Source organism: Dasypus novemcinctus, chromosome 3 (assembly GCF_030445035.2).
Source record: "Dasypus novemcinctus isolate mDasNov1 chromosome 3, mDasNov1.1.hap2, whole genome shotgun sequence".
Classification (NCBI taxonomy): Eukaryota; Metazoa; Chordata; class Mammalia; order Cingulata; family Dasypodidae; genus Dasypus; species Dasypus novemcinctus.
Window position 1 is genome coordinate 77945444 of NC_080675.1, and position 27364 is coordinate 77972807.

The 27364-nt window shown below is 38.0% G+C and overlaps 1 protein-coding gene across 2 annotated transcripts in view; it reads left to right on the forward strand.

Annotated features, from left to right (window-relative positions):
• Positions 1-27364, forward strand: part of SLC25A21 (solute carrier family 25 member 21) — a 560688-nt gene that overhangs the window by 367427 nt on the left and 165897 nt on the right. For both annotated transcript variants that reach the window (XM_004465782.5, XM_071213973.1), the window contains exon 3: positions 25745-25828. In XM_004465782.5, the coding sequence (XP_004465839.1) occupies positions 25745-25828 (84 nt within the window). The remainder of the gene's footprint in view (positions 1-25744; positions 25829-27364) is intronic.

Consider the following 27364-nt stretch of genomic DNA (forward strand, 5'->3'; position numbering starts at 1 on the left):
CCACTGTGTGTTCTTCTGTGACAGCTTCCATCCTTATCAGTGGCACCAGGAATCTCTTTCTTTTTGTTGCATCATCTTGTTGTGTCAGCTCTCCGTGTGTGCGGCGCCATTCCTGGGCAGGCTGCACTTTTTTCATGCTTGGCGGCTCTCCTTATGGGGTGCACTCCTTATGTGTGGGGCTCCCCTACGTAGAGGACACCCCTACGTAGAGGACACCCCTGCGTGGCAGGGCACTCCTTGTGTGCATTAGCACTGCACACTGGCTAGCTCCACATGGGTCAAGGAGCCCTGGGGTTTTAACCGCGGGCCTCCCATGTGGTAGGCGGATGCCCTATTCATTGGGCCAAGTCCACTTCTCCAAATTAGGATAATTTGAAGAGAGTTCATAAATGGACAAATCACAAAGGTATGGGCGAGTGTAAGGAAACCACAAGGAATAATGCAGGATCCTGGGGCTAGCAGCAGCAGGAGGTAGTACTGTCACTACCACTAAGCTCAAAGGTGTAAATGAAAAGGAAGGTTCCCAGAACTTGAAAGAAGAAAGTCATGAAGAGAGGCCTCCCTGAGAGGAGCAGCAAACTTCTGTTGACAGAGACAACAAGCCCAAGGAAGCCTCTCAGGAAGGAACCAGACAAGTAAATATCCTGGCTTCATTCTCCTCCCTCCCTTCCTGCCAGGGAACCTCACTGACCAAATCTAGCTAGAGGCAGATAACACAGCAGGCAGTAGTCAATTCAGATCAGCCTTCCAGGGCAGAGAAAGGAGTAGAAAGGGTGGAGAGTGAATCCAGAAGAGCAAATGAAAGGATGTGGCATATGTGGCCTCAGAAAGGAGTAGTGGTAGACACTTGGTTTGTAGTGACATTACGTGATAGCTGGGGTTGTTCTATCCAAATCAATGCTATGGGGGGAGCAGGAGGCATGAGTAACCAGAACAAACTAGTCTACAGAGGGGACATGTAGAGAGGTAGAGACACAATTGGTTTCTGTATCAGTTAAGGTAAATCTAGCTGCAGCAACAAATAAACCCTGAGTTTCAGTAGTTTAACCCAAAAGAGTATAATTCTCACTCATATAAATGATCAAATGTGGGTGTTCCTGGATGGTTGGGGTTTTCCTCAATGTGTGATTTAGGGGTTCATCCAGGCTCTTTCCATCTTGTGACTCTGCATCCTTTAGGGTTTTTGTGAGCCCTCTGCTTCCATACTGCAGAGGAGACAGAATGAAGAAGCCCTACTCACTTCTGTTAATGCCTCTGGCTGGAAGTGACACAGATCACTTCTGCTTGTATTTCATGGAAAAGAACTAGTCACATGACCTACACTTGGATGTAGAAGGTGCTGGGGGATGTACTGTCTGACTGGGTAAGTGTTTCTCAGTCTCACCTTCACCCAATGAAAGAGGGCATGTGAGGTGTTAAGTTAGTGGGCAGCTTATCATTTCTGCCATAGTCTGGTGAATTCTCATATCTCAGTCCCAGCTTCCCAGGAAAAGACTCAATTATACTTCTTTATCATCTTTGTCACACACAGTCTCTATAATAACCCCCTCTATTATGTTAGTTTCCTCGAGGCATGTTAGTCATAGAGCTGAAGACTTTGACAAAGCCATGCTCATTTAGGAAAAGGTGTTGCAAAGTAACCAGAATCATCTGTTCAGTCCTTCAGATTTCTGGACTGTTCAAAGCTGGTGTTTAAAAAAAGGTTTTCTGTATTATCTGAATCTAACAGAGTGTATATAATGCTTAAAAAGATACTTGTGGTAATTTTCTTTTTAAATCATGAAAACACTTTCAGAAATTCCATAGTTTTTAACTATTTTGAATTTAAAATTCAATTTGATGCAAGTTAAATTACTAAAAAAATATATATTTGAACCAATATTTACTTTAGAAAGTTATCTTAGCACTACATATTTAATGTTATGAATATATTGACTTGACCATTGAAAATACTCATTTCTCCCCTTGCTTCATTCCAAAAGTTTGTACTGGGAAGGAGAATCCTTTACAGTGTTGTTGTTTTTTTTTCCCTCCTGTCTCCCTTCCCCCAAATGGAGGGTGCAGTACTCCGAGAGCCAACAAAAAATCACAATGATTTGCTCTGAATTCTGAAAATATATAGGTTTTTCAACAGACTTTTTCATGTTATTATCAGATTGTCAAACTAAACATGCATCTATGAGAACTTAAGTAACAGACACCTACCACATAGCCCATAAGGCTGACATGGAAAACAAACCACGCACACATGTACACAAAAAACATGGAAAAGTCTTTTATTGAAGAAAAACAGTAACAGAATCCACAAAACAAAATGAGAGAACAGAGTGAAAAACGAATTTTTAAGACTGGCATCAGCTCTTAATAATTGTGTCATCATCATCACCACATCAAAAGTTATGAATTGGTTCTTATTTAAGTCCCAGGAGCTACAGAACACTTCTTCAAAGCCTTGGTGTTGAGGAATTCAGAAAGGGTAGGACGACGTGGGATCAGGCCTATCCTTCTCCGAAGAGAGATTGTATCACCTTGAGGGGTTCTACCTGAACATGACCACCAGAGACTATGTACAAAAGGATGCTAGAGAGAAATGGAGGCTGTTTGGCTTTCTCAGCCCTTCTCAGGACAGCCCATTCTCGGGGAAAGTTCAAACTTAGCCAGAGGCCACTCATCATAGAACCTCAACTTTCTGGCCAGGAACTGAGAAACAAGGCATGTGCAAAACTGTTCTCTGAACAGCCAACATAGATGTCTCAAAGGCCAGGCACCAATGTTTACGGACTTGACTCATAGAAGGGTCCCTCAGGCCCTTACTAAGAACCATGAGCTAGTTGGGTTATCTGGTCCTTAGCCCACTGTTGGTGAATTACAAGACATCAGAAGAATGCAGGAGAGAAAGTGGGAAAAGGCAGGGAACAGAGAAATTGGCTTAGAGTCACACATTCATGTGCAAGAAATGATAGCTCTTTGCATTGCAATAAGGGAGAAGACAGAACAAAACTACATATGGAAAAGAAAGAACTAGGAAAGCACCTTGAGGCCACTAGTGTGGGGCACTGAGCTGCCCACCCCTTGCTGCTCTAGTGAACTCTGTGTTAACAGCACACTAGGATAATTCTTCTTCAAATGGATGATTCATCACCCATCCAGGCACTACAGAATGTTGCAATGGGTTCCCTGGTACAGTTCAAAGAGGCAAGCAAGAATAAGATCTGGGGAAGACTTCCTATTATAGACGTCTTAAGGCTACACGTTTGTCTCCTATTAGAATTAGAAGCCTGTGATGTCTTGTGTAAGTAGAGTCTAAAACCTTGGTGTCTGATACAGACTAGGCATTTAATAAATGTTGCTTGACCTGAATTAGCCATAAATTTCACTGTTTGGGAATACTTTTTGCTCTTTAATGCTTTAATAGTCAGGGGTTACTTGTCAAGGGAGAGAATGGAACTCCAAATGTTTAACTCTAATCTTTGTACTTAGATTCCATGACGATTAGGGAATAGAGAGGAGGGAATGAGGGGTTTCATTGGACACAAGAACTTCAGCCCAGGAAAAAGTTTGTCAGAGGAGGTTTAAGCCTTATACATTCACCATAGGTTTCTCACAACTCCCATGTTAAATGAATGCCCTGTGTTTAACCTTTAGTATTGTAGGGAACATAGGTTACCCAAGATACCCAATTATCTGGATCTTAATTAGCAGGACAGAGAGTTGCTTTTAAAGGTAATTATATTCTAAAATGCAAAGTTACATATATGTAGAAGCTGCTAGTTGGAATAAGATCAGCATTTTATAAAATTAAGTGAGCTTGAACTGTCCCACAGTGCTTTGCTACCTGCCAAAGTGCCCACCTGTAATACTGCCAAAAATATCCATTGTCTTTTATTAAGCATTTGGTTAATTAGTGAAGCATAATTTCCTGTACAAGTTCTGTGGACAAGCAAATCCTGCTCCTGGGTGGGAATAATTCATGAATCTTTTCTGTTGCCAGAGATCTAAGTGATTTTTAATTATTTTTAGCATGTTATTTGATGATGATGGTGAAACTACACCCTTCCTCTGGGGCTATCTTGAGCTTGGTTTTATGACATAATGGAAATTTCATTATTAAAAACATTTAGTTGAGAGACAGAGACAAAGGAAAAGTTATTCAAAACTCAGTGTTGACATTGACCTTGATGATGTTCCCCAGGCACACAGTAGGTACTTAAACATTTTGAAATGAATACACCCCTTGGGATAGATGCTACATTAATATAGAAAGATACACATTTCTTTTTGGTCCAGAATGTATCAATTCACTTGGCTATAATGAGAGGGCTTAAAGGGAACTTATGATGTCCTTTGCTTTCCAAAAGGGACTGCATATAAATCCTCTTCAAAGATTTCTATCCCATCTTCCCCAAGAAGAGATCTCCCTGTGTCCACAACTACACCCCTGACAGTGAGAAGCAAATTAAATAGACGCAATCATGGCATCTCTGAAACCTGCCTCGGGTAATTCAGTTAATTCAGTACTGATTCCTTTAGGGTTCTAGAGATAAACCTCAAAGTTAGTTGCGTGATATGCAAATAACAATTTGCCATTTTTACAAATGAGAGCTCTTGGGTTCAGAGAAGCAATTTTATTGGTTATTCACTGATCTAGATGAATTTACCTTACAACTAAGATACTTCAGAGAAACCTACTCCCTCTAATTTGTTGTATTTCTAGTTCCAAGATGGTAATTTTTCTTTTTTTTTTGTCCCAAGTGGTTTCAGCCCTTCAAACATAAAGAGACTGAAACTAAGGGGAACCATGAGATGAGAGCCTATACATAAAAATGCTCTCAAAATTATAAGTGATAATACAAGTGAGCGGTCTTATTATCATTCTTTGTCCTGTCCACCTATGAAATGCTTTTGAAAACCGTGTCCTCATTTGAAATTGATAACAACAAATCCAAATCTGGGCAACATATGAGGCCAATCTTGGTATAAAAATAAAAACTTCCCTTGAAAATTTCCTCAGCTGTGTATGATAAGCATAAGCATATTTTCTTCCTTATTAGCCAAGTTTAGTATCTTCATTCCCCAAATTTCTTTCTAGCATAAGCCTGTTATGCTTATAAGTGCAAAGAAACCACCCATTCTTTTAATTTTTCTTTCTTTGATATTATTGAAAAACATTCTTATCAGTGCTAACTAAAACATAAGTTAGGCACAGTTGATTAATTAAAATAAAATAGAATAGTATATTAGGTCTCCAGAGACTACATATTCTCTTATGTTCTCCCGCGCTTGGACTCTGGCTCATGTTCTCTAGTGCATAATTAGTTTCTGTGAAGTGGCTCAGTTCCCAGGACCCATTGGAGAGCTCTGGCAATATGACTACATTTGAATTCCCAATTCTGGAACTCTTTGATGGAATCTGGAAACCAAGACCTTCACGCTGATCTTGAGCAATAAGCTGAGGCTCAACAGGTAAGAATTGTGTTATGTGGTCCTCATTCATCAAGCAATAGATGCATTGCTGAGGGCTAGGAGAACTTATAAACCCAAGGAAGTAAATGGGAGCAATTCAGAGAAAGAAAAAGGATAATTTTTTTTTTGGTGGGCTGGGGGTAGGGTTAGGGACAGTTAAATTTTAAAAACTGTAATTATTTTGAAAATATAGGGAAACTCTGATACCTGTCATAACTATGATAATTTTATTATTGAATTGTTGATGTAACTCTCTCTATTCTCATTACCTTGATAATGAGTTTTATATTCAACTTGCAATCCAATTTTCCATCATTTCCCAAGAACAAGTTGGTTTCATGCTAACTCACCACTGAAATGGCCAGTCTAGATCAGTGAACTTGGGAGGTTGTAGGTAGGTACATCTGGAGGTGAGGTCAATTTATTAGCATTAAATATGAAGTTTAATTAAGTATATTCATATACATATATATATATTCAAAGAGTGGCAGCACTATAATCTGATATTAAGCATAGTTTTATGATGTGACATGTATTTTACAAAGCAAAATGATTGAAAGTCATGCTAGCCAAGCTTTTGTTTAATTGGGACCAGTTTATGCTTGGAGCATTTTAATTATACAGCTATGTCAATTAGCCTATTTTATTACTTGGGGTTTAATGTTATTAGATTTAGGTTGTAATCTCTAATGATTGTTTGTCTGACTCATTAACAAGCATATTGTCATTAAAATAAATTTTAGAATTATACTGTCAACATACTTAGTTATTATCCCATAAGTAATATAAACAACTGGAAGGACTTGTGCCAGATGGTAGAATAAACTCTCTTATCACAATTCACTTTGCAATGTCAAATTTTACATTGATTCCAAATACTAGAAATACCAAACATCTTGCAATCATGTAAGCTGTACAAAACTCGATCAACTTCACAGCAATAATAATGGACAAATAGGTAAATATATATTGTAGCCAAATTTGTGGTTGGCAAATGATGACTCATATATAGGATATTTAAATTCACTGTTAAAGTATAAATTGTAACACATATAATCACAGAATGTCGGTCTCCTTGGCTTGTGAAAGGAGCCTACGATTCGATGTGTCTAGGATCACAGGAAATTACTTAATGTATAATCTCGCTATCTGGGTTGATCTTATATTTCAGAGAGATAATATTTTTGAGACTCTGTTCAAAAACGTGTTCAAAATTATACAGCACAGATTTCCCTTGCTTTTGCAGCCTTGCCAAGATGTTGTTACCTTATCTGTAGTAATGATCTAGGCTGGCTGAGCACTCCAGGCTGCATATTTCTTCAAATTATAAACTGTTTTATGATAACATAGAGAAATTTATTGGTCTACATTACAATATCATAAATGCTAAGCCAAAGCTGAGCACATCACACCCATACCTATTAAAGGCATACAGACTATAATGGAGAGGACACATGTTAATTTTTACCAGGTATAGGTTCCTATTTCTTTTACAAAGAGAGAGACTTACTTAGGGAAATGAGTAAGCAACAATCAGGAAAGGTACCTTTCTCTCAAATTTTTAGAATAATTTGATAAGCAGCCATCTCACATATGTATGTGCACAGCTTTTGAACTTCATGTCAATGATCACCCCTTGGACATAGGCAAAGTCCATGACCCTTGTGGACTTGGGAACATGATTTTAGAGTGTTAATTGATGCCAGGCCTAATTGCAGACCCAGCAAATGCAGGTGAACCGAGTTCTTCAAATCCCTACTTAACATTTGTATTCTGCCTTGTTTTACATTTAAGTCCTCACATCTCTTACCACTCCTGCCCCCCACCTGTGTATTTCTTTCTAGAGGCAGGATGTGAGTGTTCAAATACCTTCGGATCCCTGGAACACTTAACCTTGCCCTTTGGGCTGATGTGGATCTCAGTAAATGTTGAGGAAGAAATCTGTCTCTAGAAGAATAAACTCCATCCACCTGAAAAGTGCACTCTTATACTTTATCAGAGCTGAAGTAACATTATGTGGATTATTATTATAGTTAACCTGATGCAAAACAAAATACCCATAGCTAATTTTTAAATTAAAATTGGAACAATAAGGCTTTAGATATAGGGAAATGTTAGAAGGAAACCTTTCCCACAGCACTTGCTAAAGACAACTAAAGTAATAATCTCTTTGAAACCAGCAGCCTGATTCCCCTCACCCCGCCCCCCAAATGTGGCCTTTCTGCAGGGATGGCACATACAGAGGCCTCATTCCCCTGTGGGTGAGTAGTTATCCTTTCTGTGAGAAGGTGGTTACTTCTTCCCTTGAGCAGCCTCAGTGGAAAGTTCTTTGCAGAGCATGGGAAACAAACATACATTGTCAGACTATTTCTAAAGATGTGCTTTCCAGGGCCTTTTCCCAAGGTTGAAAAGGGAGGTGTTCACCTAAATTTCAAAACCTCAAGCATGTCTTTGCCTGTTAGTCTGACTTTGGCCATGCTCAACCAACCAGTAAGAAAGCAAACATACTCGGTAGGAGCAACATATTATTTTGGTAAGATAGGCTAATTACCGTAAATTAAAATCTTTATTTAACATCCCTACAGTTATCCTTTTAATGTGTTTAGCAATTGCAAAGCTTTAGTCTGCTAATCTCTGATTCATTAGTGGGTTTCTTAAGTGTTTATTGAGGAGCGCACATAACATTCTTGTAATTACCAATAAGCTTTGATCATAGCACGTTTACGAAGATCTCTGCAGGGAGTTTCATTAGGTTCATCAGCATTTATTTCAGTGTGCAATTTTCACTAACAACCCTCTACCCCTGTAAAATATGAAATTTGGGGCTTTGTGAAACAAAACAAAATATCTATTGTTTTTTAGGACTAACAAACTCAAATATTAAGTCTGTTGCTTTATCTCCAAAATCAGATTGTCCCATTTTCTGCTGAGGAGAAAGGCAGAGAGGGATTAAATTATGCCTCTCACCGGCATACACTATGAATCAGTGGCAACACTGGAATTATCAGTGGTGGTTCCCAGTCTGGGTCTCAATTCCCCAAAGTGCCTTACCTCCTTTGACACAAAGGCATAATTATTCTGTATCCTAATGCATTGTGTTAGCATAAAATGTCCCTCAGAAAAAAATGCTACTCAGGGCTGCCCTGGTGGAAGAGTCCTGTGCATCCCCACCCCTAACAAAACCAAACCTTCCTACCTCCTCTTAAAAAATGACAACAACAACAAAAATACTGTATAAAATAAAATAATAGGGTATCTACACTCTAGGAGAAAATATCATGAATACATATACCTGGCAAAAGACCAATGTATAACATATGCTGCATTCCTACAAACAGCCTAATAAGAAACAACCAAAAACTTGAATGTTTTTTAAAAACCATGCTATATAAATGGCCAATAAATACATATAAAGGAGCTCAATAGTTTTTTAATTTTTTTTATTTGTTAATTCTTTTTTATGATTAATTTTTTTATTTTTAAAAAAGCTTTAGGTTACATAAATGTTACATCAAAAATATAAGGGAAAAAATAAGAAAAGAAACAAGAAAAATATAAGGGATTCCCATATGCCCCACTCCCTGTTCCTCTCACATTTTCCTACATTAACCACATCCTTTGTTAGTGTGGTATATTTGCTGCAACTGATGAACCCATATTGAAGCATTGCTACTAACCATGGACTACAGTTTATTTTATAGTTTATACTTTGTCCCGCACAATTTTGTAGGTTATGGCAAAATATGCAATGTCCTGTGTCCGTCACTTCAGTGTCATGCAGGACAAATCCAACCTCCCGGAAATGCCCCCATATTACACCTATTCTTCCCTCTCCCATCCCTCCTCTTTTATAGCTGAAATACCTTTATCAGAGGATAAGTTCTGACAGGCGGCACATCAAATTAAAAGTCATAATAAAGTTAAACAACTGATGTCAATGCTTGCCTGAGAGGAGGGTTGAAATGCGGATGGTAGGAGAGAACACAAGAGCACTGCTGAACTGGAAAATGACCTAGAGATGGAAATAAACTTCTGTCTCACTGCTTTGCTTAGGATTGGTGACAGAGCCAAAGGATGACTTGGAATGACTTTTGCCTACCTCCCATTTCATCAGTTTCCTCCCCAGAGGACATCCCCAATAATCATGTGATCTGACTAAAAAAGCATGATATGCAAATGGAGCTTAAGGACAAATCCCATCACCTACCCCAATCTGATCCTTTGCAACTCATTTGCTTCCCCTCACAAATGTGTAGATAGATATAGATAGATGATAGCTAGATGATAGATAGCTTATGTTTATGCATATTTATGTATATGTGTGCTTATACATATATATCCTGAAGCCTCCATTCCCCAGAATAGACTGGGTAGCAGTATTTTTTAAAGAAGATGATAGATATAAGATTACTTAGGAAATAAAGGCACTATATAAACTCAAGATTTAGGAATATTCAAACAACCTCATCCTAAGACTTTTAAGTCAGCAAAGCAATTATGAACACATCTATCTTATGAACATATCTTAAGGGCTCAGGCAAGCTGAACACTTAAAGTGGCATTTCTAACTCTGCTGAGGATTGACAACAAACTGGTTTAAACTTTGGGATCACTGGCTGAACACAACTGAGTCAGTAGGAAATGCTTCAGTCATGGTTTTTGACAAGTTTAGAGAAAAAAGCATTTTAATGAGTGAGAACATTCTTTGGCTTTTAAAAATATGCTTGTGCATTTGTTTGTGAACTTTGAGGAGCTCTTCCTTGCCCTAGTGGTTACTACAGTAACTCAATTCATATTTTTGTTGTGGCAAATTGTAAGACCTCTTCTCTACCATTTTTTCAGTGTGTGCAGTATGGTGCTCACTGGGACAGCTGCAGATTGGATTGTTGATTCCTGAGCAATGTGACATAGGGTTTAATCCATAGTCCTTTCCCTTGCATTTGATTCTGACCAAACGTTAGGCACTCAGTATTTCTTGAACATTACTCCATTGGACAGTTCGCCAGCTTGGCAACAAGTTCTTGGACTAATAAAAGAATTTACTCAGATGGAGATTCCAGATGTGTCTAAGCTGCTTTTATTAAGACAATGGAAAGGTCCAACCTTTTCTTCTAAATACAATCAGGAGTAGTGTGGCTTTGCCTTAGTAATCTTACAAAAACTTATATTACGTAACTGGAAAATTGTCTCCTCGAACATAGAAAGAATTTCTTTGCACAGAGTGCAGCTTGGAAAACACTGATTTAAAGCTTTAGTCCAAGAGAGAAACCTTTTAAGTTGCTGAAATGTAGTAGAGAGGAAGAAGGAAATTGCTGTTTTACATGATTGACTAAAATGCACTATAATTATATCAACTTGAAACAGATTCCTTAGAAGAACTGATAACTCTGTGAGTAGAATAAGTCATGTTAGTGAACTAAATACTGCATGTACTTTCTCTGCAAAGTGTTGAAATGTTGTATGTGAGATGCACAGAAGAGACAACTGTTTGTCTTAGCTTGTTAATAGACCCTCCCTCTTCTTTAGTGTAGTAAAGAATACTAGCGAGGCTTTACTGAGGAATTATTATTTGCCATGCCACCCATCCTTTTGCATTGCTCATGCAACATGGCTTGTGGACTCTCCTCACATAATATTATTCTGATGTTGCCACGCATGTTTGTAATTAATACAGCGTCACTATTTAGGCAGTTGTCTTCCTAAATGGAGCACTCTTCAAAGATTCCACTGATTGTCTTTGTTTTTTTTTTTAAGATTTATTTTTTATTTATTTCTCTGCCCTTCCCCCTCCAATTGTCTGCTCTCTGTGTCCATTCACTGTGTTTTCTTCTGTGTTCTCTTGTATTCTTGTCTGTGTCTCTTTTTGTTGCATCATCTTGCTGTGTCAGCTCTCCTTATGTGTGGCGCAACTCCTAGGCAGGCTGCACTTTTTTTGCACAGGGCAGCTCTCCTTACAGGGTACACTCCTTGCACAGGGGGCTCCCCTATGGGGGAGCACTCCTGCATGGCACAGCACTCTTTGTGCACATCAGCACTGCGTATGGGCTCACCACACTGGTCAGGACGCCCTGGGTTTGAACCCTGAACCTCCCATGTAGTAAGCAGACACTCTATCAGTTGAGCCAAATCTGCTTCCCCACTGATTGTCTTTGTTGCCTGTTCTAAAATGGGTGAGTAAAGTAGTTCAACTGTTGATATTTAGCCCAAAGATATCTTTCCCTTCTGTTCCTTCTTTCTTCCAAAGTCTCTGCAAAGTTCTATTTTCTGTCATCCACGTTCCACCCATAGATAGGTGAGCATCCTCAATAAAAATGATACTAGTATTTGGTCATTATCAGTAAAACTCATTAGTTGACATCTGATAGTCCAAACACTCTTCCTAACTTCTTCCTTATTTGTGGTGATCATCTATTTGCACATCTTCTTCACCTAACTGTAAGCTTCTAAAGGGCAGATTTATATCTTGTTTATCCTTGTAATCCCCCAAAATAATGGAGTACATAAGATATAGTAAGTGCTAAAAAACTCTTAGTAGTTGAATGAATAATGGATCAGAAATATTATCTGCTGTACTCTGAAAAAGAAAGATGGCAATTAGTGAGTAAAATGCCTAGAATTTAAATATCCAGATGAGAAAACTAGTTAACTATGAAATAACTGTAGTCTGTACTCATTTTTGTATAAGCTGACAGAAGACTTACTTTGGTATCACCTGAGCATACAAACATTGACACAGCTGATGCTGGCAGTGGGGAAAAAAAGGCTAAGCAGTTGAGCCCTGAATCCCAGCAGAGTTGCAACACCTACCCTCAAATTCACTGGACTCGCCCAGGACAACTAATAAAAGGATGATGATGGACAACACCCATCCCAAAAAACAGAGAGTATCTACAACCTCTAGCAAGACAGTTCCATTCATCCGCCCCATAGGATCTTCTCAATTAGAAACAGAACATCACCATCCCCAAATCCTCAAGATTGTGGAATGAACAAACATAAGGAGGGAGTGCAACTATGGACTAAAGTAGACTTATTATTATTCAAGCAATGGAAGGACTTGTAACACCAATATAAAGACATTGGTCACCAGAGGTTCTAAGGGGAGAGAGAAGGAAGAATAAGTGTAACATGGGGCATTTGGGGACATTGTACTTGTTCTGCTTGACATTTTAATGATGGATACAGTACATTATTCATTTTGTCAAAACCTATAAAATTGCACCTGGTTAGTAGCAATGTTTCAATATGTGTTCATCAATTGTAGCAAATGTACCACACTAATGAAAGAGTTGTTAAGAGGGGAAAGTGTGGGAGGGGGAGGAGATGAAGTATATGAGAATCCCCTACATTTTTTATGTAACACTTATGTAATTTAAAGCTTCCTTCAAAATAAAATTTTAATAAGAAGCAGCTAAGATAGATTTTGTAGTCTTTGTGATGCACTCACTTTGGTCCATCATCTGGCACTTTCATAGTCCTGCCTAGGATCAGGGTCACACAATTGTGAGATGGTCATCCACAGTTAGCTGAAGTTCTCCACTGAGGGAAAGAAAAGGTCAAATGCTCTATATGGGACCTTGACTATATCTCATAAATATTCTCCTATAACCACCTCAAGTCTCCATCCACCCTGAGCAATCTAATGAGTGCTGTGAGCAACGTGCTGCAACATCCATCCTGAAGGGACAGATTGCCACGGTGGAAGTTCTTTCCCTCATCCCATTAGAAAGGGCAGTTTTTCCTCATTGGACTTTATTTCTATCATTTCCCCACCTGGAATGCTTCCTCATGGCTTACTCTTTTTGCCCCCCTGAATCCCATAAGGACCAACTCAAATCCCTTCTCCTTCCTGAAACACTTCCTGACCCTCCACAAAAAGCAGTAATTATTCCCCCACACCCACCCTGATGAACACCTGGGCAACTCAGTCAGATACTAGTTGACGTTTTGGAGTTTTTTCTTATATTGTTAATTATTTCTCTCATATTTCTTTCTCATGCTTCTTGAGCATGGAAATAAGTTGCTGTTTTTTGTAAAACATGTAGCATCTTATATCATATGGGAAAAATTTTTAAATTATTTGCAATTAGGGAGAAAATCATCTAGAAAGGAATGTGAGGTAAATTAATGAAAGATTATTATAGATCTTATGAAAAATCCATGAGCATGTAACATTTTTATACTATTTAAAATAATTTTTTTAAAAAAAATCTAGGGAAGAGTTTTGGATTTCACAACTAGATGCAAGAAAGTGTTTCACACTCAGCAATGAAGTTAAGTTATAAACATATAAATAAAAAGAGATGGTGATTTATATTTAAACTAAGACCAGTCAAGTTTTGAAAATTGCTCTGTATGTTCCCAAGTTATTTGTCATATAAACCTATGTATAGTTCTCCCATTGTGCTATTTTGTGTTTAGTATTAATTCATTTGAAAATGAATTTGAAATCCAGAAATACCCAAACATGGCGAATCTATCTGACCATCAAATTTCATTCTTGATCCTATAGACAGGAAGAGTCCCTTACTAGGTCTTTCAGGTCAGTGATTTTACACACACCAAATGCATCTCTGGATGCAGACAGGAATTGTGCCAGTTTAAATGAGCTAACTGTACTGGTCTAGTCTTTGAATACGCTAATGCAATTCAAACTTAAGAGATAAAGGTCTTGTCCGGAAACTAACCTACAACTGATAATACCAATATAGGAATAAGTTTGACAAACAAAACCATTATGAAGGTGATTATTGGTGTCACGTTAAACTTTGGTAATAATAGGTTGTGGAATACTATTGGTCAGGTTGAAGAGGATCAAGAGGGTGTTTGAAGGCAGGTAGGGTGGGGTGGTGGTAGATTGTACTATCCACAGAACTGGGGCAATGGTCAGGAGAAGGATCAGGTGAACTCTGGGGATTTGCAGATCTGTGGTTAAAACTACAATGTTGGGAATGTTCTTTTGGAAAATATAGCAGGGGAGGGTTATTGGTGTAGGGTATCAGTTGTGGGGGTGGTATACAGGACAGGGTGCACCTGGGGCAAGCTTCTATGGAATATGCAAGTGTTCATCTTTTCATAGTGTATATCAGTGGGTGGAGACTCACACAATATACAAGAAAATACTAAACTCCCAACCTGGGAGTCCTGCTATGTTCTCAAGTAGAGGAATAAGAATCCCTCAAGAACATAGGCACCGCCTAATAAAAGAAAACAGACCAGACTGTGGGAACATGGCCGATGGGTTAGGCAGATAAGGCTTAGCTGTCACTGAAAATAAAAACAGAGAAAAAGCCAAAGTCTAGCTTGGGGACCTGCTTGGGGTACAGCAAACCAGGACACTGCTTCACAACTCCCAGAGTGAGGGTCAGAGAGACAAAAAAGCCAAAATAAGAACATAGACAACAACAAAGAAATAGAATGAGAGGAATGAAGTGTCAGAGTGAAACCTTACCACACACACAAAAACAACAACACAATAAAACTACAGAATAGAGAGAAAAGCCAATCAACTAAATAAACCCATCAAGATAAACAGATGAGGCTGTGGACTTGGCCCCCTGGTTAGGGCATCCGTTTACCACATGGGAGGTCCATGGTTCAAAGCCCGGGCCTCCCTGACCCGTGTGAAGCTGGCCCATGCACAGAGCTGATGTGCGCAAGGAATGCCAACCACGCAGGGATGCCCCCCATGTAGGGGAGCCCCACGTGCAAGGAGTGCACCCCGTAAGGAGAGCCGCCCAGTGCGAAAGAAAGTGCAGCCTGCCCAGGAATGGTGCTGCACACAAGGAGAGCTGACACAACAAGATGATGCAACAAAAAGAAACACAGATTCCCATGCCGCTGACAACAACAGAAGCGGACAAAGAAGACGCAGCAAATAGACACAGAGAACAGTCAATGGGGTGGGGGGGAGGGGAGAAAAATAAATAAATAAATAAATCTTTTTTTAAAAAAAAGATAAACAGATGCCTAGACACCAACAAAAAATTGCAAGCCATACTAAGAAACAGCAAGACATGGCCCAGTCCAACGAACAAACTAAAAACCAGGAGGAGATGCAGAACATGGAACAACAAATCAGAGATGTCCAAACAAAATCATGAATCAACTTAATGAAGTGAAGAGATTAAGGATATTAAGAAGACACTGGGAGAACACACTGAAGAAATTGTAAACATACATAAAAAGATAACAGATATGATGGTGATGAATGGCACAATCCAAGAAATCAGAAATATATTGGAAGTGCACAACAGAAGATTTGAAGAGGCAGAGAAAAGAATCAGTGATGTGGAAGACGGTATATCTGAAATCAAACAGCAAAACAGATGGATAACAAGATAGAAAAGATTCAGCAGGGTCTTAGGGATTTGAATGACAACATGAAATGCACAAACATATGCATTATAGGCATCCAAGAGGGAGAAGAGAAGGGAAAGGGGACAGAAGGAGTATTGGAGGAAATAATGGCTGAAAACTTCCCAATCCTGTTGAGGGAGATGAACATACATGTCCAGGAAACACAGCATTCCCCAAACAGTATAAATCCTAACAGGCCTACTCCAAGACACATACTTGTCAAATTTTCCAGTGCTCCAGACAAAGAGAAAATACTGAAAGCAACAAGAGAAAAGAGAACCATCACATACAGGGGAAGCTCAATAAGATTAAGTGCTGATTTCTCATCTGAAACCATGGAGGAAAAAAGGTAGTGGTATGATATAGTTAAGCTGCTAAAAGAAAAAAAAACTTCCAACCAAGAATTCTCTATCCAGCAAAGCTGGTATTCAAAAATGAGGGAGAGCTCAAAATATTCACAGATAAACAGAAATTAAGAGACTATGTCAATAAGAAACCTGCACTTCTAAAAATACACAAGTGAGTTCTGTAGGTTGAAAGGAAAATATAGGAGAGAGAGAGTTGGAGGAGAGTATAAAAATAACTAAAAAGATAAAAAGAGAAATAAAAACAGCATATAGCATACATAAACCTAGAGGAAATATGACTAATGTAAGTAAAGTCTTGACAGTAATAACATTGAATGTTAATGGATTAAACTCACCAGTCAAGTGACACAGGTTGGCAGAATAGATAAGGAAATATGACCCATCTATATGCTGTCTACAAGAAACCCAGGGATGCAAGGAGGCTGAAAGTGAATGGTTGACAAACAATAACCAAAAAAGGGCAGGAGTAGCTATACTAATATCAGACAAAATAGGCCTTAAATGCAAGACTGAGAGACAAAAAAACACTATATATTAATAAAAGGGGTAATCTACCAAGAAGAGAGAACAATCATAAACGTTTATGCACCTAACCAGAGTGCCTCAAAACACACGAGGCAAACATTGGGAAAACTTAGTTGAGAAATAGATGACTCTAGAATTATAGTGGGGACTTAATACACCATTATCACCTTTAGTCAGAACATCTTGACAGAATCAATAAAGAAACAAAGACTTTGAATAATACATTAGAGGACCTAGACCTAATAGACATATACAGAACATTACACCCAAATACAGCAGAATATATACTCTTCTCTACTGCACATGGATCATTCTCCAGGATAGACCACATGCTAGGCCAAAGAACAACCCTCAATGATTCAGAAAGATCAAAATTATACAAAGTAATTTCTCTGACCACAAAGGAATAAAGCTGCAAATCAGAAAGGGGCAGGGAAACATTTTAGGCACAAAGATATGGAGGTTAAACAACATACTTTTAGATAAACAGTGGGTCAAAAAGGAAATCTCAAAAGAAATCAGTAACTACCTTGAAATGAAAATGACAACACAACATATCAAAACCTATGGAATGCAGAAAAAACAGTACTGAGAGGGAAATTCATAGCCATAAAATGCCTATATTAAAAAAGAAGAAAGAGCTAAAATCAAAACCTAACTGCACACCTGGAGGAATTAGAAAAAGAACAACAAACTGACCCCAAAGGATGTTAAAAAAAAAAAAGAAATAGCAAGATTAGGGCAGAACTAAATGAAATTGAAAAATAAGAAAGCACTAGAAAAAATAAACAAAACCAAAAGCTGGTTCTTTGAAAAGATTATTAAAATTGACAAACCCTTAGCTAAACTAACAAAGATAAGAGAGAAGATGTAAATATATAAAATAAGAAATGAAGAAGGGGCTATCACCACTGACCCCACAGAAATAGAGTATCATAAGAGGATACTTTAAAAATTATATGACAACAAGATGGATAATTTATATGGAATGAACAAATTCCTAGAAACACTCAAGCAACCTACATTGTCAAAAGAAGAAATTGATAAATTCAACAGACCAATCACAAGTTAAAATATAGAACTAGTCATCAAAAGCCTCCCAACTAAGATGAGCCCAGGACTGGACAGTTTGACAGGAGAATTTTACCAAACATTCCAGAAAGAACTAACACCAATCTTGCTCAAACTCTTCCAAAAATAGAAGTTCAGGGAACATTTCCTAACTCATTCTATGATGCCAACATCACCCTAATACTAAAGCCAAACAAAGACACCACAACAAAAGAAAACTATAGACCAATCTCTCTAATGAATCTAGATGCTAAAATTCTCAACAAAATACTTGCTAACCATATTCAACATCATATCAAATTATTCACCATGACCAAGTGGATTTCGTCCCTGGTATGCAAGGATGGTTCAACATAAAAAAATCAATCAATGTAATACACCACATAAAAAGATTGAAAGATAAAAACCACATCGTCATCTCTATAGATATAGAAAAAGCATCTGACAAAATACAGCAAACTTTCCTGATAAAAACACTACAAAGGATAGGAATAGAAGGAAAATTCATCAACATGATAAAGGGTATATATGAAAACCCACAGCTAGCATCATATTCAATGGTGAAATCCTAAAAGCTTTTCCTCTAATATCGGGAGCAAGACAAGGATGCCCACTTTCACCACTTCTATTTAACTCATGTTAGAAGTACTTCCTCAAGCACTTAGGCAAGAAAAAGATATAAAAGCATGCAAATTGGAAAGAAAGAAGTAAAAACGTTCACTATTTTAGATGACATGATCCTACACACAGAAAGCCTTGAGAAATCTACAACAAAGCTTTTAGAGCTTATAAATGATAGCACTGGTGGCTATCAAAAAAACAGAAGACTACAAGCATTGGAGAGGATGTGGAGAAATAGGAACTTTCATCCACTGCTGGTGGGAATGTGGAATGGTGCAGGTACTATGGTGGACAGTTCAGTGGTTCCTCAGAAAACTAACAATAGAACGGCCGTATGATCCAGCAATTCCACTGCTGGGTATATACCCAAAAGACCTGAAAGCAAGGACACGAACACACACATGCACACCAATGTTCATAGTGGCATTATTCACTATTGCCAATGAGTTCAGTAAAGTCACAGGTTGTAAGATCAATGTGGAAAAATCAGTAGTATTTCTGTACATCAGTAATAAGCAATCTGAAGAAGAAATCAAGATAAAAAATCCCATTTACAATAGCAACTAAAAGAGTCAAATACCAAAGAATAAATTTAACTAAAGATGTAAATGATTTATATGCAGAGAGCTACACAACACTTTTTTTAAAAATCAGAGAATACTTAAATAAATAGAAGAATATTCCCTGTTCCTGGATAGGAAGGCTAAACATCATTATGATGTCTATCCTACCAAAACTGATCTACAAACTTAATGCAATTCCAATAAAAATCACCACAGCATTGTTTACTGAATTGGAAAAATTAACTCTGAAATTTTTCTGGCAGGGCAAGAGGCCCAGAATAGTCAAAGACATATTGAAAAAGAAAAATGAAATGGGAGGGATCACACTACCAACTTTAAAACATACTACAAAGCTACAGTGGTCAAAACTGCATGGTATTGGCACATACTGACCAATGGAACAGAATTGAGAGTTCTGATTTAGATCCTCACATATACAGTCAACTGATATTCAACAAGGCCACCAAGCCCATTCACCTAGGAGAGAATGGCCTCTTCAACAATTGTTGCTTGGAGAACTGGCTATCCATATCCAAATAAAAGGGAGAAACACTCATACCTTACACAAAAATTAATTCAAGATGCATCAAAGATCTAAATATAAGAGCCAAGACCATAAAGATCTAGGAAGATAATGTAGGGAAGCATCTACAGTATCCTGTATTAGGAAATGCTTTCATGAACTTTATACCCAAAGTGTGAGCAATGAAGGAAACAACAGATAAATGGGACCTCCTCAAAATTAAAAAACTTTTGCACCTCAAAGGAGTTTGTCAAGAAAGTGAAAAGGCAGCCTGCCCAATGGGAGAAAATTTTTGGTAACCATCTATCTGATAGGGGCCTAATATTCAGTATATATAAAGAAATCCTACACCTCAAAAATAAAAAGACAAACAACTCATTTAAAAAATGAGCAAGTAATTTGAACAGCCATTTCTCCAAAGAAGAGCTACAAATGGCTAAAAAGCACATGAAAAGATGCTCAACATCACTAGCTATTAGGGAAATGCAAATCAAAACTACAATGAGATATACCCTGTACACTGGAGGCGATCAAAAAAACAAAAGACTACAAGCATTGGAGAGGATGTGGAGAAATAGGAACTTTCATCCACTGCTGGTGGGAATGTGAAATGGTGCAGGTACTGTGGCAGACAGTTCAGTGGTTCCTCAGAAAACTAACTGTAGAACTGCCATATGATCCAGCAATTCCACTGCTGGGTATATACCCAGAAGACCTGAAAGCAAGGACACAAACAGACACATGGACACCAATGTTCATAGAGGCATTATTCACTATTGCCAAAAGTTGGAATCAACCCAGATGCCCTTCAACAGATGAATGAATAAACAAATTGTGGTGTATACATACAATGGAATATTACTCAGCTGTAAGAAGGAAAGTAGTATTAACTCATGGGATAAGATGGATGAACCTTGAAGACCTTATGTTGAGTGAGGCAAGGCACGCACTGAAGGACAAATATTACATGACCTCACTGATATGAATTAAGCAAATTGAGCAGACTCACAGAGCTAGAGTCTGGAAGATAGATTTACAGGAAATAGAAAGGGAGAAGGTTGTCAACCAACACCCACATGGGCAAAATCCAGGATATGGGAGAAGTGTGTAGTTGTATAGTGGAGAGGCATGACGTGGTATAATGATAACTGTAGGTTAGGCAGTGCTGGTTTGCCAGGGGGTGAGGTGGGGAGGGTGGGTTGGACTGCCCATGGAAGTTGGGGAGGGTTGGGGGAGGGAGCAGGTGAATACTGGAGATTGAAATACAATGTTGGGAACGTTCTTTTGACAATTTGGCAAGTGAGGATTGCTGGTTTGGGGTGTTGGATGTGGAGGCATTGGGGATAATGCACCTGGGGGAGACTTCTAGGGAGCGTGTGAGTGTTCATCTTGCCATAGTGTGTTATATCAGTGAGTGGAGACCCACATAATGAGTGGGAAGGTGGTGGACTCCCATCCTGGGGAGGCCCACTATGTTCTCAAATAGAGGGGCAGGTGTCTCTCAAGAGCATTGGCAGTGCCTAATGGGAGGGCAGACCAGTGTGTGAAGACCTCAGTGTTGCAAGTAACTATGAATTTTTCTCTTCAACAAGTGAAGCCTGGTGGTTGCTAGGGGCCCTGAGGGGAGAGGGAGGGAAGAATAGAATAGATAGAACAGGGGCATTTAAGATGGAAGTGTTCTACATGATCTTGCTATGATGGATACACACTGTGTTGAGTTGCATCAAAGTTTATAAAAGCGTGTGGTCCAAAATGTAAACCATAATGTAAATCATTTACCATGGTTTTAGCTATGTTTCAATATTTGTACATCAGTTGTAACAACATCCACATATACAATGTTACTAATAGGGGAATGGAGAAAAGGGGGAGGATGTTGGGTATATTGGAGTCCCTTGTATTCTGTACATGACTTTTCTGTAACCTAAAACTTCTTTGAGGACAAAATGAAAAAAAGTAAGACACTGGAGGAATAAACAGAAGACAACATCACTGTACATATAGGACAACAGATCTTACAGTGATGAAAGGGAAAATGTCAAAAAAAAATTTTAATATGTTATTATTTTTATTATCCCAATTTTTAAAAATTTTTTGTATTTTATTTCTTTTAAAATTATCATTATTATTCATTTTCTTATTAATCATATTTGCCTATTTTATTGACTTCATTTTTGAAGTTTTGTTTTGCAGAAGGGTGTCAGTGATGGGGTATACATGGGAGGAAGCTCACCTGGGCATACATATAAGGCATATGAATGTGTTCACATGTTCATGGAACATTGTCACAGTGGGTGGAGATTAACACAATAACTGAAGGAATATCAAATTCCCATCCTGGGGAGCTCTGCCACATTCTCTACTATATCAGCAAAAGAATCCCCTATATATAGGGGCAATGACTATGAAGGAGAATGGTCCATTGACAGGTCCTTGATACTGATGACTTTGCTTATGAACTTTTACTCTTGAAATGGAAACTTACCCTACTGTTGTAGGGTGCCTAAGAGTTCCCTTCTGAGAGCCTCCTTGTTGCTTAAATGTGGCCTCTCTGTAAGCCAAGCTCAGCATATAAATATATTACCTTTCCCCAACATGGGACATGACTCCCAGATTTGAGCCTCCCTGGCACCAAGGGATTACTACCAAGCACCAACTAACAATGCAACTAGAAAAAGACCTTGATCAAAGGGGAAAAGGTAAAGACAAATGAATTTATATGGCTATGAGACTTCAAAGTGAGTTGGGAGGTCATTTCAGAGGTTATACTTATGTATGTCTCAGCAGGATCTCTTTGACTGCCAAAGTAGACACTACCCAAAATAGTGGGGCTCCTGAGGACTCTGGAGACATCCAGACATTATAGTCAGGGCAGATAGCTCAGGAGTTTGGTGCCTTGCCAGTGCCTTGCCGGTGTCTTGCTACTTTGGGATTTATGCTCCCCAGCGTGACAGAGTTGGACTCAGTTGTGGTTTTCCTACACAAGGCCTTTCTTCCTTCTATTTGAACCTATAATTAGTATTAGAGTTGGTAGGTGTACATCCAAGAGACTTAAATCTTTGGGCTGTCTATGTGCTGGCTGGGCCCTGAATCTCACAGGAGTTGCAACACCTACTCTCCGGTTCATTTGTTTCACCCAGGACAACTAACATGGAGGTGATGATGGACAACTACCATACCAAGGAATAGAGAGTCTATAACTGTAAACAAGAGAGTCCCATCCATCAACCCTATGGGATCACAACCCTCTCTCAATTAGAGGTGGAGTGGACATCACCATCCCAGAATCCTCAGGATTGGGGAATGAACTATGGACTAACGTAGACATATTGATATTCTACTATAGACTTATTGTGATTCTAGTAGTGGAAAGAAATGTATCATTGATGTGGAAGCAGTGGCCACTGGAGGTTCTGGGGACAGGGAGAGGGAAAAACAGGAGAAATACAGGGGCTCTTTCAGGACTTGGGAATTGTCCTGAATGACATTGCAACAGCAGATACAGGCCGTTATAAATCTTGTCATAATCTACAGAACTGTGTGGGAGACACTGTAAACTACAATGTAAACTTAAATTCATGCTTAATGGCAATGCTCCAAAATGTGTTCATCAATTGCAATGAACGTACCTTACTACTGAGGTACATGTTGTTAATGTAGGAAAATGTGGGAGGTGTGGGGAGCAGGCATATGGGAATCTCCTATATTTTTTATATGACATTTGTATAATCTAAGTATCTTTAAAAAAATAAAAGAAAAAAAGAAAACAGACTATATGTCAAGCCCTCAATATTATTGCACGTAACCATGAATCTCATTCTTCAAAAATTAAAACTTAGTGGGGGAGGCGGATGTGACTCAAGTGATAAGGCCTCTGCCTACCATATGGGAGGACCTGGGTTCAATCCCTGGGACCTCCTGGTGAAAAAGAAGAAGGGAAAGCGTGACTGCATGGCAGGCCAGTGCCCACATGGTGAGCTGAGTGCCCACGCAAGTGCCCAGTGGCAAGCCAAGTGCCCATGTGGTGACCCAAGTGCCCATGTGAGTGCCCGTGTGGTGAACCAGTGCCAGCATGGTGAGCCAGTGCCCACATAAGAGAGTCATGCGCAAGATGATGATGCAACAAAAAAGAGATGAAGGGGAGAGCCAGTTGCAAGCAGAGACCAGGAACTGAGACGGCACAATTTATAGGGAACCTCTCTCCACATCAGAAGTCCCCAGGATTGAACCCCAGTGAATCCTAGAGGAGAAAGATGAGAAGAGAAAAAAGAGAAAAGATATAGAAGATCACACAGCAAATGGACATAGACAGCAAAAACATCAGGGTGAGGGAGGGGGTGGTGAGGGGAAGGAAAAATAAATAAATCTTAAAAAAAAATAAAAGACTTAGTGGTTACCATAGGTTCCAAGGGGAGGCAGGAGAGAAGAATAGAATAAATGGAACATAGGGTATTTTTAGGGCATTAAACAATTGTCATATCTCAACTTGCAATCATAGATATCAACCATTTTAAATTCCGTCAAAACCTAAAAAGTGTGCAGTGCAAAATGTAAACCATAAAGTGAACCATTGATCATGGTTAGTAGCAATCCTTCCATATTTGTACATCAGTTGTAGTAAATTGTTATTTAATAGGAGATAATGGAAAGAGGGCAGGGCATTGGGTATGTGGGAATCCCCTGTATTTTCTATGTGACTTTTCTGTAACCTAAAGCTTCTTTGAAGATAAAATGAAAAAAATAAGATACTGGGGGAATATACAGAAGAAAGTGTCACTGTTAAAAAAAAAACACAAAAAAAACAAAAAACAGGGACCATGTTGAATGCATCACCAAAAACACATTTTTTTCTTTTAAGAGAAGGACTAACAAAGTTACCCCTTTCTTTTTTTTTTTTTTTTTTTTTTTTTTTTAACCCTTTTTTTTTTTATTTTATTTTTTATTGACTTTGTAATAATATTACATTAAAAATATATATGTGAGGTCCCATTCAACCCCACCCCCCCACCCCCCCTCTCCCCCCCCCCCAACAACACTCGTTCCCATCATCATGACACATCCATTGGATTTGGTAAGTACATCTTTGGGCACCTCTGCACCTCATATACATTGGTTCACATCATGGCCCATATTTCTCTTCCCAGTGATGAGTATTAGTTTTCAGCATAATTTTCTGGGGCCTAGAATTATAAAATTCATCCCATATAGAAGTAGAAGCTATGGTCGTATTACATAGCCGACAATTGGAGAAAAGCATCTCAAAGTAGATAATATTAGAGATGTTTTTGAAAAGTTTTTTAAAAGAATACTTGGTAAAATTGTGACGAGAGCAAAGAAGTGAAAAGGGCCTTAACTCAGAATTGGAAGCAGGAAGTTAAACACAAGGAGTACGTAGACTAAATAAACCAGAGAAAGGCAGCTGGGGTGTAGGGGAGATGAGAGTACTTGTCATAAAACTCTTTAGAAACAAACCCCTGGCCAAAATAGAAAATAAAAAGTTAAGACCCTGGTACAAGAAACATTCACACTTTGAAGGTTAGAGTTTTGAGATGCAGATTGTACCAGAAAAACAAAGAAGAAAAAGAAATTAACTTTCTAAAATGTGACACATTTTTCTTGAGTACCAACTATTTGCGGAGCACTGGTGCTTTGGAGAAGATCTAAATAGCCTGACTGACCAGTCTCTTTCCATCATGAAATGGTGATAGGAAACTCTATAGTAATGTGACCCCAATTTATGCTGCAAGCTCAGATTTCTGTCTGCCAGAATGAATTCCAAACCCACAATCAGGATCAAAGTTAGACCATATTTGCTGTTCTGTATTTTTAACCCTTGTATTTAATTACCATCAAGGAACACTAATTAAGATAAGAAATGGAGCTACTTATTTGTTTCATATGCATCTTCAGATTTTTGAATTATACATTAAAACAATCTATGACATCTGTATATGCTTTTCACAAAAGTAAAAAGTATAAATGCCTCAGGGTGCATCAGCCTGACCAAGAAACAGATGATAAATATCTCAATCTACAGTTTCTATTAAAGTATAGAAAAATATCAAAATTTTAAAGGCCAGAAAAATAAGGTAAATATTACTTGTCAAATAAATCAATAAAAATTATAGCAAAGATGAGAATATTTTAGACTAACCTGAAGAAACCAAGTTTCCTAAGACTTTGGAAAATGAGAAAAGTCATTTGGCAAAATTTTAAACTTGGCTTGTTTTTTTGTTTGATTTTATTTCTAGGTTCCAGATTCAGAGAGGCACAGGTGATCCTAACAGTTATAGAAGCTTAGGAGACAGCTTTCGAACAATTTTCCGAAGAGAAGGGTATGTTTGGTTCTTTATGCATAGACTCTTGTTGATACAGACACTTTAATGTATTTCTACTTAACATGTTTTCTCACTTTGAATGGATTATTTTACTATTCTTTTTTAGGGAAACATATTTAAATGGTTGACTTTCTACTTTGTTACTTTTGCCTGACAGTACAATTGAAAACTGAATATATATACAATGGAAACAAACGGATATTAATAATTTGTTTAATGACTAGAAGACCACTTCTGATTTATGCCATTAAAGCTATTACAAGGGAGTGGGTGAGGCTCAGTAGTTGAGCACCTGCTAGGTCCCAGGTTCAATCTCTGGTATCTCAAAAAAAAAAAAAAAAAGAGATTTTTACAAGTTCTCTTAACTTTGTCTATTTCAACTTACTTGTTGTTTGCTTTGGTACTAAAATATGATTCATAAATGCATTCCTTGTTTACTGTGGTTAATGAAGATGAAACAAAACAGATCTGTGTAAAAAATAGATATTTAAAATGTATTATCCTATTACATGATAAGATAAATGGAATATTTTGGCTACAGAAGCTAAAATTGGTTTTAATATGTAGATTAGTTACAGACTCTATCCAGCATAATTTTCCACAGGATACTAGATTTGCTTTTAGAAGTTGTTTTCATAAAAGAATTGGCTGACAAAACAATGGCAATAATAGCTAGTATATATCTAGTACCTATTGTGTACTAGAAAATCTCTTCGTAACTCTATGAGGTAGGTACTATTAGATCCATTCCAATTGAACAGATAAAGAAACCAATACTCAGAGAAGGTAAGTAATTTTTCCCAAGTTCACATAGTTGGTAAGTAGTAGAAATGGGTCTCAAATCCAGGTCTGTTTGACCTCAAAACCATGCTCTTAACCTCTGCAAGTTCACTACCTCTCTATCCAGATTATACTATGAATACTATTCTGCAAATCATCTATTTCAGTTTAACATATTTCATGGATATCTTTCCCTTTCAGTTTATTCTTTTAATAGCACCACAGTAATTTATTGAATTAATCCCTTCAATCCACCTTTACTTCCAAATTTTCACTATTGTAGCAGTGCAATAAATATTCTTATACTAACTTTGCACATTTGTCTATGTATTTCTATAACATAACTTTCTAGCTATGGACCTACAGAATCAAATGATGTGCACATACTAAATTAAAGATATTGCCAAATTATCTTCCAAAAATTAAGTTCTGATTTTTGTACCCTTACTGTTTTTTTTACAATTTTTTTAATTAAAGTTAATAGATCACAAAGAATGCTATGTTAAAAAACATAAGAAACATAAGAGGCTCCCATATACCTCCCACCCCATCATTTTTGTAAATTGTATTTTTTCGAAGATACATACATCACAAAAAGAATGTTATGTTAAAAAATATAAGAGGTTCCCATTTACCCCCCACCCCACTCCTCCCTCACCAACAACTTCCTCCATCATTGTGGCACAGTCATTGCACTCAGTGAACACATTTTGGAGCACTACTGCACCACATAGATAATAGTTTACCCTGTAG